Here is a 15,911-nt window from a genome sequence, read left to right as displayed (position 1 = left end):
AAGTTTAGATAAAATTCTCCAGTTTACTTAATTATTTTTCCTATTTAAGTTCCTTCATTACCAAATATTGACATTTCTTCCGTTATAAAAGAGAGATTTGGTGATTTCTTTGGAAAAAGAGGTCGAGTAGATGAAGACATTAGTTTTAATTGCATCTCGCCTAATGTCTTTATAGTTGTGCAAATTTCTTGTATCTTTTCTCATCATCAAATAAATTGTAATTTGGCTTTGAATATCTCATCGTCATCACTTTATAGACATAGTTAATATAGATAGTGTAGCTGATTATGGTAGATGTCCTCTGGATCATATACTAAAAGTGATACTAAAGAAGAGGAAAAATAATGAAGAATGGACAATTAGAAGGAAACTCCCGCTGGAACATAAAGTCAAAAAGCTCAAATTTGATATTTCCTCCGTCCTATTTTATGTGGCAATATTTGACCGGGCACGAAGTTTCAGAAAAAATGAAGACTTTGAAATGTTTACCAAATTGCCTTCAAAAAGTAAACTCACTTTTTTCTCTCCTCATAAATGTATTAGAGTACTATGTTTAAAATTAAGTGGGACCAACAAGGGTAAAAGAGGAATTATACTTTAAATATTTACCCTATAAGAAAATGTGACATTCTTTTTGGCATTGACCAAAAAGGAAATGGTGTCACATAAAATGAGGCGGAGTGAGTAAATTTTTTTTTTATCATTATAAGTAGTTTTGGTAAGGCGGAATACATAAAATCACTACTACAAATTCTAGGTAATATTCATTTTGCTCTACTTATTCATGTATTTCATAAGCTTAATATTTGATTGATGTTTAACTATACTTGGAAAAATTATTGTAATTTGTAATATTTTTATCAATTTATTTTTATCTTGTCTGTAGACATGTAAATACCAAATATTTATCACTTGGTCATTTTTCGTTCATAATATATGTTGGTGTCTTTGCCTACAATATGATATTAATTTTAATACTTTTTATTTATCATGAATAGGTTTTTCATGAATTGTTTCCTCTATTTCTATTTTTAAATTCTTATTATCTACTCTTGATAAACATTTGATAATCACTTAATTTTTTCACTCTTTATTATTTTTCTATAAACTTTTGGAAGAAAAATATTTTCTTCTTTTCCAATTTTCATGACTTGACATTTTTCTTTTATACATTTGAGGATGTTAGCATCAGACTAATGTTTCAATTTTTCCTTTACACGTCTCTAAGCATTCTTTTTTTAAAAAAATTCTCTACAATCTAGTGTAGCTCATGGTACACATATTCTATGTTTATGTATTATATTTTAGATTGAGTTTATCGATTAACATGTGATGCACGTGCATCACACGTGTTCAGAAACTAGTAATATATAAGATGGAGGTGGTGTGGTTGGGGTGTGGACGTGATGAATTGGGGGGGGGGGGGNCTGTGTCAAAAGATAATGGCATACTCAATATAAAATACTCTACTTGTAAGACTTTTTTTTGGGTCTACAATTCCATTAGGGAAGTCATATTTGTTATTTTCAAGGAGTTTGTTTTCCTACTAATAATGATTTCCATGAATTTAGTCAACCGACGATAAGAAAATTGAAAAACACAACCCCCACGTTGAAGTTGGTTTTGCAGAGGAAAGGCATTCATATTTCCAAAAATCAACCCTACTTTGCTCACAAATGGATATCCTCAAAAGCATCAAACTTACAATTGATTACATAAGAAGCTATGTGTCAAACTGCTGAATCTAAGAAAGTGGTACTCGATTGGGAGTTGAGGATATGACAATGAATTAAACCTGTTAGATGTAAATCTGCCTAGTAATTCTATGAATTACCGATAGTTTGAATTGGACAAGTTAGACTGTAACAACCAGCTGTCAGAGCCAGAAGTTCAAAATGAATTAGATTGTAACAGCCAGCTCAACAAGTTATGTAAAGCCAGAATTTCAAAATGAGGGTGGCATCCCAAGTAACGGCCTGGTATACTAATTCTGCAGCTGATCTTCCTTTATGAATGACAAGACGGCAGTCGTTAACTCGTCTTGGTGTGACATTAACATATAGCAATGAGTGGCTCCTTGAATGATATGTGACTTGTGGTTTGAAATCTTCTTGTTGAATTCGAGAGCATCTTCGGATGAAATAGTGTCAGCAGACCCATGAACTGTCAATACCCTGTACCATGTGTTATTTCATCAGCTAGTACCTTAGATCTGATCAAATCAATGTCTATTAAAGGTGAGAAAATATAAGCGTCATTGTATGCAACAATCTTGGTGAAAACTCTATCATACAACAACCACATTAGTGAGGTAGAACTGTCACCCATCAGCTTTTAACTAGATTCAATAAAATACAACTCTTAGATGGCATTGAAAACAAAGAGAGAAGGTATTGATGTATTTGAAATACCATCAGCCCAACCTGCAATTTTTGTCAATTTGAACGTATGCTTCATCCATGTTTGTAGCAAGTAGATCCATTAAACTTTTCTCCGTAACACGGTAATCAGAGTTCCCTACAAATAGAGAAGCATTTTTTCAGTTCTTCAAATAAACCCTCTGTCTAAGCTAATATTATAGTTCATCTGCATCTTGGTCTCAACAACCAAAGAGAAACCAAATAAATACTATAAAAAGTCCCATGGTTTTTGTTTTGTGACCAGGTTAAGTGAATTTCTCTGAACGTGGATCCAGTAGATGCATTCAAGATATACAAAATGAATATTTCCTGTACATTTGACTCACACCTCTTCCTATCAAAAACTTAAAGAGCTTAGAGAATCCCGTAATAAAATAGAGCTATTTACAAAGCCTCGTGTCTAAAGGGATAGATATCTACATTATTAGTTTCTTCAATTATTAGGCGGACAAATAATGAAAACATTGCATAAACGGGGATAAGAAATTATATATTCTACCTTTGACTTTTTATCTCTCTTGAGACGTCAAACTTGCTTAACATAGGAATGACAGAGACATGAAGAAAAACAGGGGCAGTCGTGTGTTCCCATTTACTATATAACTTGGGAAAAAGGCAAATTCCACTCTGAAAAGTGGAGATGCTTATATGCATAAGCAGAATCAAGATTTACTAACATTGACTGCTTTCTATTTTCTATTGAAAAGTCATTACCTGCTACGTTTTTAACATCAATGTAGCCATATTTCTTGATTGCTGCCTCGAAGTCCTTTCCCAAGTGCTCTGCAATGCCTTCCTTTAGATTATAACAGCCAGACAGATTGATGACTGTCTGAACATCATGATGCATAGAAGCATATAGAAGCACAACATTCCCTCCTGCAACAGTTTATTTCAGATAGTTAATCAACTTACAAGAACATGAAAAATGCAAGGACAGGCTGTCCTGGACAGCTAATAGCAAAATGAATAAGGGTACAAGAGCTTCTACCCTTCTCTTTATCTTGAACTTTGATTTTTCAGTTGCACCTTAACAGGATTTCAGGAAGAAAAAGCCATAATGCAATTACGTAGGAGAAGAAACATTTATGTCTTATATCAAAAGATAATATTATCATATCCAGAGAACACCAATTAAGAAGGACCGCTAAAGCATAATATTTACACGTGCAAACCTCTCTTTCTTCACCATTGTGAACAAAATACATTTGATACACTATCCAATTCTACGCAATAAATGACAAACCTTCCCTATGTCCAAGGATCGCTGTTACTTTGCGGCCTTCTCCATTGAAATATTTAACCACGGAGTGCAAGTCATCCACCTCTCTACAATAGTTACCATACTGAAACAAACCTTCGCTTTCACTAGAAAACAGTAGATAATGAACCAAGAAATGTGAAAGAACTAATGTTAGTCATTGTAAACAGAACTTTAGGACAATAAGTTTCTGAAAGCGATGATGAGGAGAGAGAAAGTTAATTAAGGAGAATTATGGAATAGAAATGCTGTAAACTTGTACTCTTTGACGCATCACAATGACCTTAAGCTAGGTGTATATTGCAAGTACTTTACTATCTATCTCTACAAGCAATCAATAAAAGAAGCTTTAAATTCCAAAATTTAGAGTTTGACCAACCCTGCCCACATTATTGGAGTGATGATTTTTTCCCTAAGAGAAAAGGTCAGCACACAGTTTACTTTATTTGGGAGTTAAAAGCCTCTAGTTTCAGGAAATTAAAGTAATACTATGGATCTATGTCGAGGAAGACGTAGAAGCCATAGATTAGAGACAGACTGAATATTACTAGTCCCTAAAACCAGTTATAATTGCACTCTTTGCACATAAAAAGTGAAGGAATAAGAAGAAGATACCATTCACACCAATAACAATAGTATGCCTGTAGAGCATTCAGAATAATAAAATAAAAAAGCTATCCCTTATCTAGAAAATTCCCGAACAATATAGATGGTGCTTTTAATACCAAGGGCTTACCCATTTCCAGGAAAATTAAAGCGAAATGCACTGATACTTTCTTTTTCCATAGCAGAAGCAAGATTCACCAAAATGTTGAAGTCCTATTAACAGAAACACAATGAAAAGTTAGATGCTTCATCAGCAACTCTCCCACTGATAAACAGACTACATATATACTTACTTACCAATAAAGAAGCATGGAGAATCAGTCATCTGCTGTGATACTTAAACTTAAAGTTTTATCTCTTCATAACAATTTGCTCGAAAGAGTGGAAAGAAAATTTGCAAGTACTTGCATCATATTGATACAAGTAATTCCCAAACTACCGCTCGTACTTATATTTGTATGACTAGATGCTGTACAATCTTCACGAGGCTGAGCACTAGCTAAATACTGATGCTCTACTGGTATAACCCAATGTGCCTTACCAAGGGCATTGCCAAACTTGATTTGTTTACCTCAGATGAACCTAAATATTGACATCAAGAAACCGTACCACCACAACAACAACAAAAAAGCCTCGGTCCTAACCAATCACGAATCAACAAAAATCAGCAAAAAATTTGTTAAAAGAAAAGAATGTTGAAACAATACAGCCTAAAAATCTTATCAACAAGACATCCTTGGTGCAGTCTACTACTTGGGAATCCAAGGGTCTATTGGAAACAACCTCTCTACCTCACACAATGTAGGGGTAAGGTTTGCGTACAATTTACCCTCTTTAAACCCTAATCATGGGATCACATCGGGTATGTTGTTGTAGCCTACTACTAGGGAATTATCTGACATCATTCTTACACCTCCATCAAAATGCAGATTTAGCAAACTTCAAATGAGAGAGTATGCTTGGTCGTTTGGTCATGTCTTCCGTTGACCTTCAGATGCGTCCGTATGTGTGAAGCCATGATGAGTTAAGATGTTAAAAGTGAGATGAGGTAGAATTAAAAACAAATTGAAGGGAAGTGTCTTGAAAGACCTACAGTCTCTTAGTACCAATGCAGATTAGTGGAATACAGCGAGCGGAAGAAAAAGATTTATATAGGCAATACCATTAGTAGGGAATATATTTTAATCATGTTAATACATTTACTTTAGTGATGCCTATCAGTACTTCTCATCTTTACTTTTATTTTGTATAATGTTCACCCGAAATGAATTCAAATCAGGAACATGGTTAGTGCAGATCATAAGCCAATCCTAACTGAACATCTTCTCTTCTCATTCAATTATTTTTTTAGGATGTTCATATTCACACCATAGCAGCTCAAGAGATTCGTAAAGATAAAATCAGAATGTCACAGTGGTGGCATGCTAGTACTACATAGATCTAAAACAGCCGTGACAACTTACTTTCTAAAAACTTATGTCAGCCGCGCTGGACTGGATGACTTTTCCAGTGGCACTTGACAAAACAAGTTTAGTAGAGAATTTGAAGAAAGTGCTTAATAGGCAAATGAAGAACAAGAACTATAGTAGAATTGGAACAGTTCAAACCTTCGAGGATTTGAATCCATGGCACAAGACAACAATCTCCCTAGATCTAGTATCATGCAACACACCAACTAGTTTCTCATTGTGTTGGTTCAGCACACTAATCTCCTTCTGCACAGCTGCTGAACATCAGGACACGTGCATCAGTAAGTAGGCAAAAGAACACAACATGTGCTATTAGTTGTCAAGGAATTCTATGTTGCCTCTTTCTCCAGTATAAGTGGGTTGATGAACATATTTTACCAGTTCCAGTTGGTATCACACTCCATATTGAGCATGGAGATGAGTATTTAATCTTTAACAACAAAATGTAAACAAACAAAAACAGGGATTATGTTTAGTTACTCAAATGAGGTGGACTCTCTTGTTAGCCATGTCAAGCATTATTTATGGCGTAATTCAGTGTACATCCTAGAATACATTCCGAAACAAAGTTTGCGGTTAATGTAACAAAGTTGCTGCAGCTAATTCGGTGTTAGCTACACAACTATTGGGCAGAAGATAGGAAGTCAGTATACTAGTCTAGCCAGGGAGTAGAGTATTAGTTACACGACTGAAACACTATTGCATAAAGCTGTTTGCAAACACTAGTAGCACACTGTGAACACCAAGTACCTACAACTTCAAAATGACACGGATAACTTACAAAGGAAGTTTGATAAGATTTGGAAAAAAAAAACAAGTCTAAGCATGGACTGCAGGGTTTAAAAAAGTTATGGAAGAAAAAATTAACCTGTAGGGAGGCCATCCAACAGCGGAGGAAGCGGTCTAGAGAGAGGGTTGGTAGAAATTTGGAAATGGACCTCCGGTAGCAACACAAGGGACTCCTTGTACTTAGCAACAAACATGGGATCTGGAAAGAGTTGTAACCCTTCTACTTGAGTGTGCCTAATATTGGGGGCATACCTGATGTTCCTTGTTGCAGCATCATGTAAGGCCAAAAACCCTTTTTTTGTTTTCCACCAAACAGCTTCCCCGTTTCTTATCCCAAGGGGCTCATCCAATTTATCATCAAAATCAATCTGTCTGTTAGACAACCGATCCATCCAAGTTTGTTCAGGTAGGCACTCATACAATCTGTAGTCAGTGTTACGCGGTATGGTAAAAGGTGAAATATGGGATCTCTTGCTCCAAGAGATTGGATTCCCATATTTGTTCATAATCCAAATATCGAACCCAGTGTCATGAAGAAAGGAACCAACCACCAACTGAATGGACTGATCAGTTGTAGAAATATCCACTTTAAATTCCTCCCCACCGGACAAGTAATTTGAAGCGACAGTAACTTCTATGCTGGAAGGAAAATTCATTTCTGAAAAATCCTCTGTCTTTACATTATAAAACAGAACACTATTTCTCTGATGGGTTTCATCTTCCTTTTTATAGGCAACCCAGTGTATCGCCCCTTTCATGAACACATTCTTTTTTCTTGCATAACTAGATGGAGCCAGACTGCTCACATCTTCCCATTCAATTGGCTCATCAATGTTAGAAGGTCTAAACCTACATATATACATCTTATTACGCTTGTTTGTAGAAAGAACAAGGACTTTGTAAGTTTTTTCCGCAGCATTAAATCCTAACCCAGCCGTAAAAATATAGAATGATTCGTTTATTATTGGCAGTGCTACTGTTTTCTTGATAGCGGGGTTGGAAACATAAAGCTGTTGTTTAACAGCTGATCTGTTATCCACCAAAAGCACTAATCCCCTGCAAGTAGAGAGGAACTCAAAATTGAGTAGATCTACAGATTCTGATCGATCAGGATCCTCCTCAGACAACAGAACCGATGCATATCCATATTTTTTAGAATCATTGGCGAAGGTAACAAGTTCATAGGATCGACCACTTCTTTCCATATGTGACTCAATAAAGTCGGTAGATGTTATGATACTAGCTACTCCTTTAGAGACAAGCTTGTTTCGAAGAACAGATTTTATTGGTGATCTTACCAATATTTCAAACAATGCTTTCTCTGGAACTTCAACAGTAACTATTTTCCTCTCTTTTGATGAAGGCTCCATGGTTTCCTGCAGGACAACAAGGTATTAACATTAAATTAATTCAACTATAACAAGATGATGCAGCTCAGAATCCTTTAATCGAATTAAAAGCCACGCGACAGAACTTAAAGAGTGAATATCCTATACTCAGAACCCTAATTGGGAGCTCAGATTTGTAAGAAGAAAGAGAGAGAAGATAGTATTGCTTTTAGAAACAATCCTTGCCTTTACAATACCCAACTATCAGTTTATAAGGAGTGCAGCTCCATTAGCAGGAGTGTTAGTTGTAACTAACTACGTGACAACTGACTAACTAATGACAGCTTTCCCCCATGTGCCAGCTAACGACTTAACTACTAACTATTGGTTACAGATACAATGAATTAACTATGGGAATTGGAATACAATTGAAATAAGATGATATTATAAGAGCTCAGAAGATTGATGAACTCACTGAAAATGTGAAAATACCTGAATCGACTTCAAAGCAGAGTCGAAACAAAGTAAATGTATAAACATGGAATGAACTGGATTGTGAAAATGTATGAAATAATGGAACCCCATTTCATGAAAAGAGAAATGGAGAAGCGTGACAAGAACAAAATAGAAAATCTGTTTGCGAGGGAAAATGAATACCCTTCCTTCTTAAGCAAATTAAGCAACTGGTACTACAGCAAATCGACCATAACCCACTCACTCACTTAGTTAATTACAGATAAACTCTTGTGCTGTAAACTGATATATCCTCCCTATATGTATTTTGTAGGAGAAGCAAGCCGTGTACTTCTAGACTGTTTCTAAATAATGATTTATGTATTGTGTATGATAACATTTACACGGCATAAAACCAGATGCATATACACACAAAATCACAAGCACGGATTAAAAGAAAAGGTCAGAGCAGCTTAAATAATTGCAAGAGAGTATTCTTGTTAAGGGTCACTACAGCTTCGATAGTTAAGTACTTGCTACGTATGTTAGCACACAAAACTTTCACCAAAATAGAAAATATGTTTGTGAGGGAAAATGATTTCCCTCCTTAAGCAAACTAAGCAACTGGTACTACAGCAAATCGACCTATAACCCACTCAATCACCCACTCGATCACTCACTTAGTTAATTACAGATATACCCTTGTGCTGTAAACTGAAATATCCTCTCTATATGCATTTTGTAGGAGAGGCAACCCGAGTACTTCTAGGCAGGTTCTAAATAATGATCAATATATTATGTATGATATATTTACACAACATAAAACCATGCATGTACACAACAAATCGCAGGCACAGATTAAAAGATAAGGACAGAGCAGCTTCAATAATTGCAAGAGACTATTCCTGTTTAGGATCATTATAGCTTCAATAGTTAAGTACTTGCTATCTATGTTAGCAGACAAAACTTTGACCAAAGTAGAGACACTGTTTGCGAGGGAAAATGAATTCCCTTCCTTCTTAAGCAAACTAAGCAACTGGTACTACAACAAATCGACCTATAACCCACTCACTCACCCACCCAATAACTCACTTAGGTAATAACAGAGTAAATCGACCTATAACGCAGTTACTCACTTAGTTAATTACAGATGTATGATTTACACAGCATAAAACTAGATGCATATAACAGCAAATCACAAGCATGCATTATAAGAAAAGGACATAGCAGCTTCAATAATTGCAACAGAGTATTCCTGTTAAGGGTCATTGCACTTCGATAGTTGTAATTGCTAATCTAAGTTAGCACACAAAATTTTCACCAAACAATCGGCATCATCAATACCTAGGAAGCACGGAACTGCGAACACAATTGTGGCTGATTACTTGCCTCCCAATGAGCAATTTCAAAGGTTTAAGATGAAGAAGGTAGGGAGATGAAGAATCACAAGACATGGAAGCTTACCTCTAAGCAGTGAATGCTCCTACTGAGCTGGATCGCTACAGCGAAGAGATCGAAAGCAGGGAGAAAAGCGAATGTTTCGGTGTTTGCCGAGAGGAACCAGTGAAGTGTTTTTGGCAAGTGAGTTGATTAGGATTGACCCCTAGGTACTGGGTCCTATATAGCATAGTTTTTGTTGTTCTAGTTTATTTTTTATTTTCTTTTGGCTCTTTTATGATGAAACAAAAATTTGGTTAAAATAATTGTTATTTAGTACTGTGTTTTAAAAGAATTTTAAACTTATGTATATTAGTATTATATATGTTGTATAATTAATATCTATCATGAGATTAATAAATGTAAAGATAAAGATACACCTCAAATCATTATAATCATTTTATTTATTTTCTTAGTTTTTTGTTTTATATTTGTACTAGTTTCCGAAACGTGCGTTGCACGTTTGTCCCATACAATTATTATAAAGTTGAATTATTATATAATGTTGAACTTAGAAATATTAGTTTTACCAATTTATATTTTATTATTAAATAAAATTCATAATAATTGAATAGTACATTGACCATCAAGCAAGAAATATGAAAAAATAATTATATTACTATAGCATCTAATAATATGAATATATCTATATGACTTATCCTTAATAATCTCTCATTAGGCTCTATATTAGTAAGTACACAAATATGTAGCTACTTATAGAAACTATATTAGTAAGGAAAGATAAAAGTAAATAAAGAAGTATAACCGGTAAAGAATAAAAAAAAATTAAACAGATAAGAATAAATACAACATTCATATCCTTCTTAAGACTTTTATTATAACAATATATATAGTAAAAAGAAATACACAAGGAGTAGAGTTTTTTTTTCTCCCGTAACAAAAAAAACAATCTAAAATGATAAAGATAAAATTTATGATACAAAATATCATTCTAATGAGGATCAACAAATATTAATATTTCAAAAAAAAAAAAAAGAGTACCTGAAAATTGTCTAATGATTCACATAACATGACGCAAGTGATAAAGAAATTTTTTTTTTCATGATACATATATATAGCTAAAGATTCATTGGATAAGATGAAAAGGTGAAGAGTTGTTTAAGTAAATTTTCAGAAGTTAAAGTGATTTTAGACATGGTAGTTTTTACTAATAATTCAATATATTTAATTATACTAACTAAAGAGAGAGGATAACAAATTTAATCATTTAATCACATTAACTATAGAGAAAGAATAGATTATTTTTATTTTTTAAAAAAAGTAATTCCTAACAATTTCCTATGAAATAATTTCTAACAATTTTCTATAAAATATTTTTGCCTTTCAAAGTTTGACTTTACACCTTCTTATTTTTAGTATTTAGTATAATATAATATAATTATTACTTAGTATGTAAATAATTAAAATTTAAACCATTGTGTCTAGATGCATGTATTTATATATGATTATTTAATATTAAATTAATTATATATTAATATTTAATTTAATTTAGGAATAAAATAAGGGCAAAATAGTAATTCAACTTATAAGTTTTGAGCTTCATGCTTATAATAATATATGATTAATAAATTTAATTACTCAACTCAAAGATTTCATGGTTAAGATGTGGTAGTCCCATAATTGGGAATATAATCTCACAAGGATTAGAAACTCAATGCTCAAAGACTTAGAACTCGAAGATGTTACTCATCTCGAAGATGTTACTCCTCTCGAAGATACTCAATGTAGGGAGTTTATGCAGAATTTATGAGAATGAACGACTTGACTCAAGGGTCTAAAAAATATTATGGAACTCATGCATCTAACTCTTCTCATTTCCATAAATACTTACTCAAAACATATCGATAGTTGATCTCAAAGGATTCACAATAGAATTCAAAGACTTTTTTCAACTTTAATCATAACTCTCTCTTGAATTTGAATTATGGATTTAAGAGTTATGATTAATGATATGAAAGATCTTATGATGATAATGTAGACACATGAACACATTCTTTCTCCATTCTCATACTCACTTGCTCGGGTTTTGAAATAAGTTATTACAAATTGAAGAAGACTTCTCAAAAAGACTCAAGGGACTTTCTCAAAATGTTCGAAAGAACTTTCAAGACTGAACTCTTAACTCTACCTTGAATTTGAATTATGAATTCAAGGTTATGATTCATGTTATGAATGATTTTTAAGTGTTTAGAAGTAGTTTAGAGTAGTAAGTAACAAAAGCGAGTGAAGTTACACTTTAAAGGGACTCAAACAAGACAACCGATGGAAAAAAAGTGGGGGCAGGCGACCCTAATGCAAACCTGGGGCGATGCACCAACCCAAAATTTGAGAAACATGATTGTGGCGCACTGCTAGGGGCTGCATGAGTCCCTTTTGCGCATTTGGGGAGCGCCTTCCCAAGTAAAATTTTGACAAGTTTATTCTCTCATTTTCTGATCCTAATTATTTCTAATCGATTTCTTTTCTAAAGTTTCCTTAGATTCAACTACCCAATGTAAGTACATAACAATATAATAAAACAACTCTTAATCTCATCACTATTACCTCAAGAACTTGTCAAACTCATCCTAATTCAAGAACGAAAACAATATTTCAAGAACTTAGATCCTTCAATTTTTGAGAAATAAATTACACTGAAAATGACATGATTGGCATGTGGGTGAACGAATCCAACACTATGGAAACTTACATACCTCTTAAGGATCAAACCCATGACAAAAATCCGCAACAAAACTTAAGAACCTCGACGAACGCTTTTTTTCTGATTTTCTCCTATTTCCTCTTTTTTAATTCTCAACTAAAACTCAAGACATATATTAGGTTTATAAAACTGAACCTAATATGTTTAGACCCCCTAAAACATTACTACAAACGAATTAAATCTGATTGGATAAGGAAAATATCAAAATATCCCTCACTATTTCTGGGTAACTTTCCTTAATTAGACAATCTGACTTCAAAAGGACATATCTCACTCATCCGAACTCTAAACTTAGCAAATCGGAAAGATAATTCAAAGACCTTTTATTTGACATCTTAAGGGTCAGCTAGCTCATTTCGTGCTAAAAGTTATAATCGTTTGAAGTTGACTCAAAACATAAAAGAGCTTTCGAAAGACTTGAATGAATTCTCTTTAGTTCTTTTCGGAAGTCAAGGTTGTTAGAATGAATGTGTCCTCTTATCAGTCAAGGACCAGGTCTCTTTACTCAGCAAGAATACTAACTAAAAATTGCGTCCACTTGTTTCGATGGGACCAGATCCTTAACATAGTTAAATAACAAACAGTAAAATAAGTGCTAAAAGTAAAGTTTGAACAAACGACTTTATCTGGAAACCTCCTTACTCGAGGGAGTAAAACCACGACCTGTTCTAACCAGGACCTTTCAAACAACTTCCACTAACTTTCTCCAAGAAAAAAGTAAAAGTCAATTACAACACGAGATTAGCTTGCTAATCTCAAGACTAAGAAATGTTTCTTATACTAATCCACACTGATTAATATAGATTTTTCTAAGTGAATATCACACCGCCCACTAAACCACCGCCCTTTGACTATTTTAGATTTTGACTAAGCAACAACAATGTTATCCATTAAATCACCTAACTTTAGATGACTTAGACTTTTAGAAACCAGAACAAGATTTGACTCCTTTATAGATTAGGATCTGAATTAGAATGTAAGCACACAAGATACAAAGATCTAAATACAACAAAGACTTTTCTTTAATCTATCAGGTACCTTTGTTGAGTTGGGCAATGTTCTTCCTTGATGATGACTTTCTTTTCAATCTTGTGAATTTTGAGAGAAATTCAAGTTTAATTTGCCAAGTTTTAAGTTTGTGTTTGTTGGAAAGAGATAATATAAATCACCACAAACTCATTGAGACCATCTCGGCCTAATATTAGAAAAGTTGTGCACCTACCACATCTAAGACTGGTCAACGGAACAGGACGTACCGATATCGTTCCGGTTCGTCCCGTTTCGATTGCCTACGGGACGGGACGGGATAGTCTGAACCGGTACACGGAACGGGACGGAACCGTGATTTCATACCGGTGTACCGGTATTGGTTCATTCCGGTTTCGGTCCGGTTTATTTAATATATATTAATTTTTTTATATTTTATATAATTTATATTTATATTTTTTTATAAATTATATTTTATATTTTGACACTTGGCACGAGGCAGTTTCCCTGCCCGGCTGCCATTGCCTGCCCCTGCCCCCCCTACTTTCCTGCAGTCTGCAGCTTTTGATAAAGCTGCAGTGCTGTCTGCTCACTGCTGCAGGATGCAGCCCGGCCCCCCTCCCCCTACCCTTTTCCCGGACCAATGGTCATTTTAAAAGGAAAAAATTAAAACGACTAGTTTTTTTGTTTTATAAATTAGAATTGATTTCTAAAAATTTTATATACAAAGTTACAACTTAGAAACATAAGTTTGAGTCATTGAGAGAATATATATTTCCATTCATATTTATAACTTATAAGATTTAGCAATTACGGATTATAAATTCTAAAATTTCAAATTTTCAATATTCAATTTAGTTCTAAATTCTTAATATCATTTGGTCACTTGGTCATTTGGTGTATTTCGGAGGAGGAATCTTCTTCAAATTTCAAGTTTCGACATCAATATTTTAATTTTCATTATAATCGTTTGTTCTTACACAAACGTTTGGTAACTTCGTTCCACTCTCTAATCTTATATTTATTTTTTGTATTTATTATTTGTAACTTGTAAGTTGTTCTTGTTATATTATTGTTCTTGTTAAGTTTCGTATCTTGTAATTTATAATTTTATATATTATTTAGTCTTCTAAAAAAAGTGGAAGTAAAAAAGGTTTAGTAGAATCAGTAAAAAAATTTGTTAAAAAAACTAATAAAGGTGCTAGTTCTTCTAAATCTAAAATTCCTCTTGTTAGAATGAATACAGATGAATTTACGCATGTGAATGAAACTAGTTTTTCCCGTCCCGGTCCTATAAATATTAATTCGGATACTCCTACGATTCCCCATGAACTCTATGAAAGACATTATGGTATTAATCAAGAAAATGAAGAAGTGGAAATGGATGAACAATTAAATTTAGATGAAGAAGTAGATTTAGATGATACACCGACTATCCCCGACCTCAATAGTATAGGTGTTGAAGCTCCACCTCCGGTTGGAACTACTCGTCCCCCTATTATTCCAACTAGAGGTAAGACCAAGGTACAGCGTTCTTTAAAATCACATGTGTGGAAATTTTGTTATTTGAGTGAAGAAAAAACTTTTAGTATATGTAATCTTTGTAAACAACATTTTAAATATACATCTGGTGGTACTGGAGGTTAAACTGGGGGATTAAAAAAACATTTGATTAACAAGCATAGTAAAGAGTGGTTTGCATATATGTCTTCTTGAAGTTGTTGAAAATTGTAATGTTGAAGAATCGGTTAGAGGATCAAATATGGTTCAAAGTGAATTAAATACTTCGAGCCCAAGTGGTCCTCTTACACATCGAACCTATAACAAGGATCGTGATAGTGAAAACTTTGCTAAAATGGTTGTTGTTTGTGATTTACCTTTTAGTTTTGGAGAACATCCGGATTTTATTGCATATATTCGTGAAACATATAATCCTAGTTTTAAAGGTTTATTAAGAAGCATGGTAAAAAGAGAAATTTTTGTATTTCAAGAAAAACATTGTCAATATTTACGTGCCTATTTTGAACTAATGGATTGTAGAGTTGCTATTACTATTGATATGGGTCGTAGTCCTAATGGTTTTGATTATTTAACTGTTATTGCGCATTGGATCGATTATAATTGAAATTTACAAAAAAGAATTATTGGTTATGAAATTTGTCAAAAGAAAAAAATCGGAATTTATATTGCTACTACTGTGTTGGAAATTTTAGATTTTTTCGATCTTTGTGATAAAGTCATTAGTATTACTTTAGATAATGCTTCTGCTAATTTAAATGTTATTAATATGCTAGAACCTAGATTTTGTCCTATTACTAAATATGCTTTTCATGTTAGATGTGCCGCGCATATATTAAATTTGGTTGTTAGTGACGGTGTGAAATTATTTGAAAATAGTTGTGATAAAATTGATAATGCTTGTTTTTACATTTTTCATAT

At 33.6% G+C, this 15,911-nt stretch overlaps 1 protein-coding gene across 2 annotated transcripts; it reads right to left on the bottom strand.

Annotated features, from left to right (window-relative positions):
• Window positions 1–1,639: 1,639 nt before the first annotated feature.
• On the bottom strand, window positions 1,640–9,941 carry LOC107020591. Of its 2 annotated transcripts, none has more exons than XM_015221020.2 (8): window positions 9,791–9,941; window positions 6,625–7,921; window positions 5,895–6,013; window positions 4,418–4,500; window positions 3,667–3,788; window positions 3,135–3,299; window positions 2,424–2,517; window positions 1,640–2,174 (listed from the first exon to the last, which is right to left on the bottom strand). In XM_015221020.2, exons 2-8 carry the CDS (start codon window positions 7,913–7,915, stop codon window positions 1,985–1,987), a joined length of 2,064 nt encoding a protein of 687 aa, XP_015076506.1. In that variant the 5' UTR covers window positions 7,916–7,921; window positions 9,791–9,941; the 3' UTR covers window positions 1,640–1,984. The 2 variants fall into 2 exon arrangements, with proteins under 2 accessions (XP_015076506.1, XP_015076507.1); XM_015221021.2 differs by having other exon boundaries at window positions 5,895–6,010.
• Window positions 9,942–15,911: the final 5,970 nt, after the last annotated feature.

Source organism: Solanum pennellii, chromosome 5 (genome assembly GCF_001406875.1).
Source record: "Solanum pennellii chromosome 5, SPENNV200".
NCBI lineage: Eukaryota > Viridiplantae > Streptophyta > Magnoliopsida > Solanales > Solanaceae > Solanum > Solanum pennellii.
Note: the sequence above shows the minus strand (reverse complement) of the source record. Positions and strands in the feature narration are given on the sequence as shown.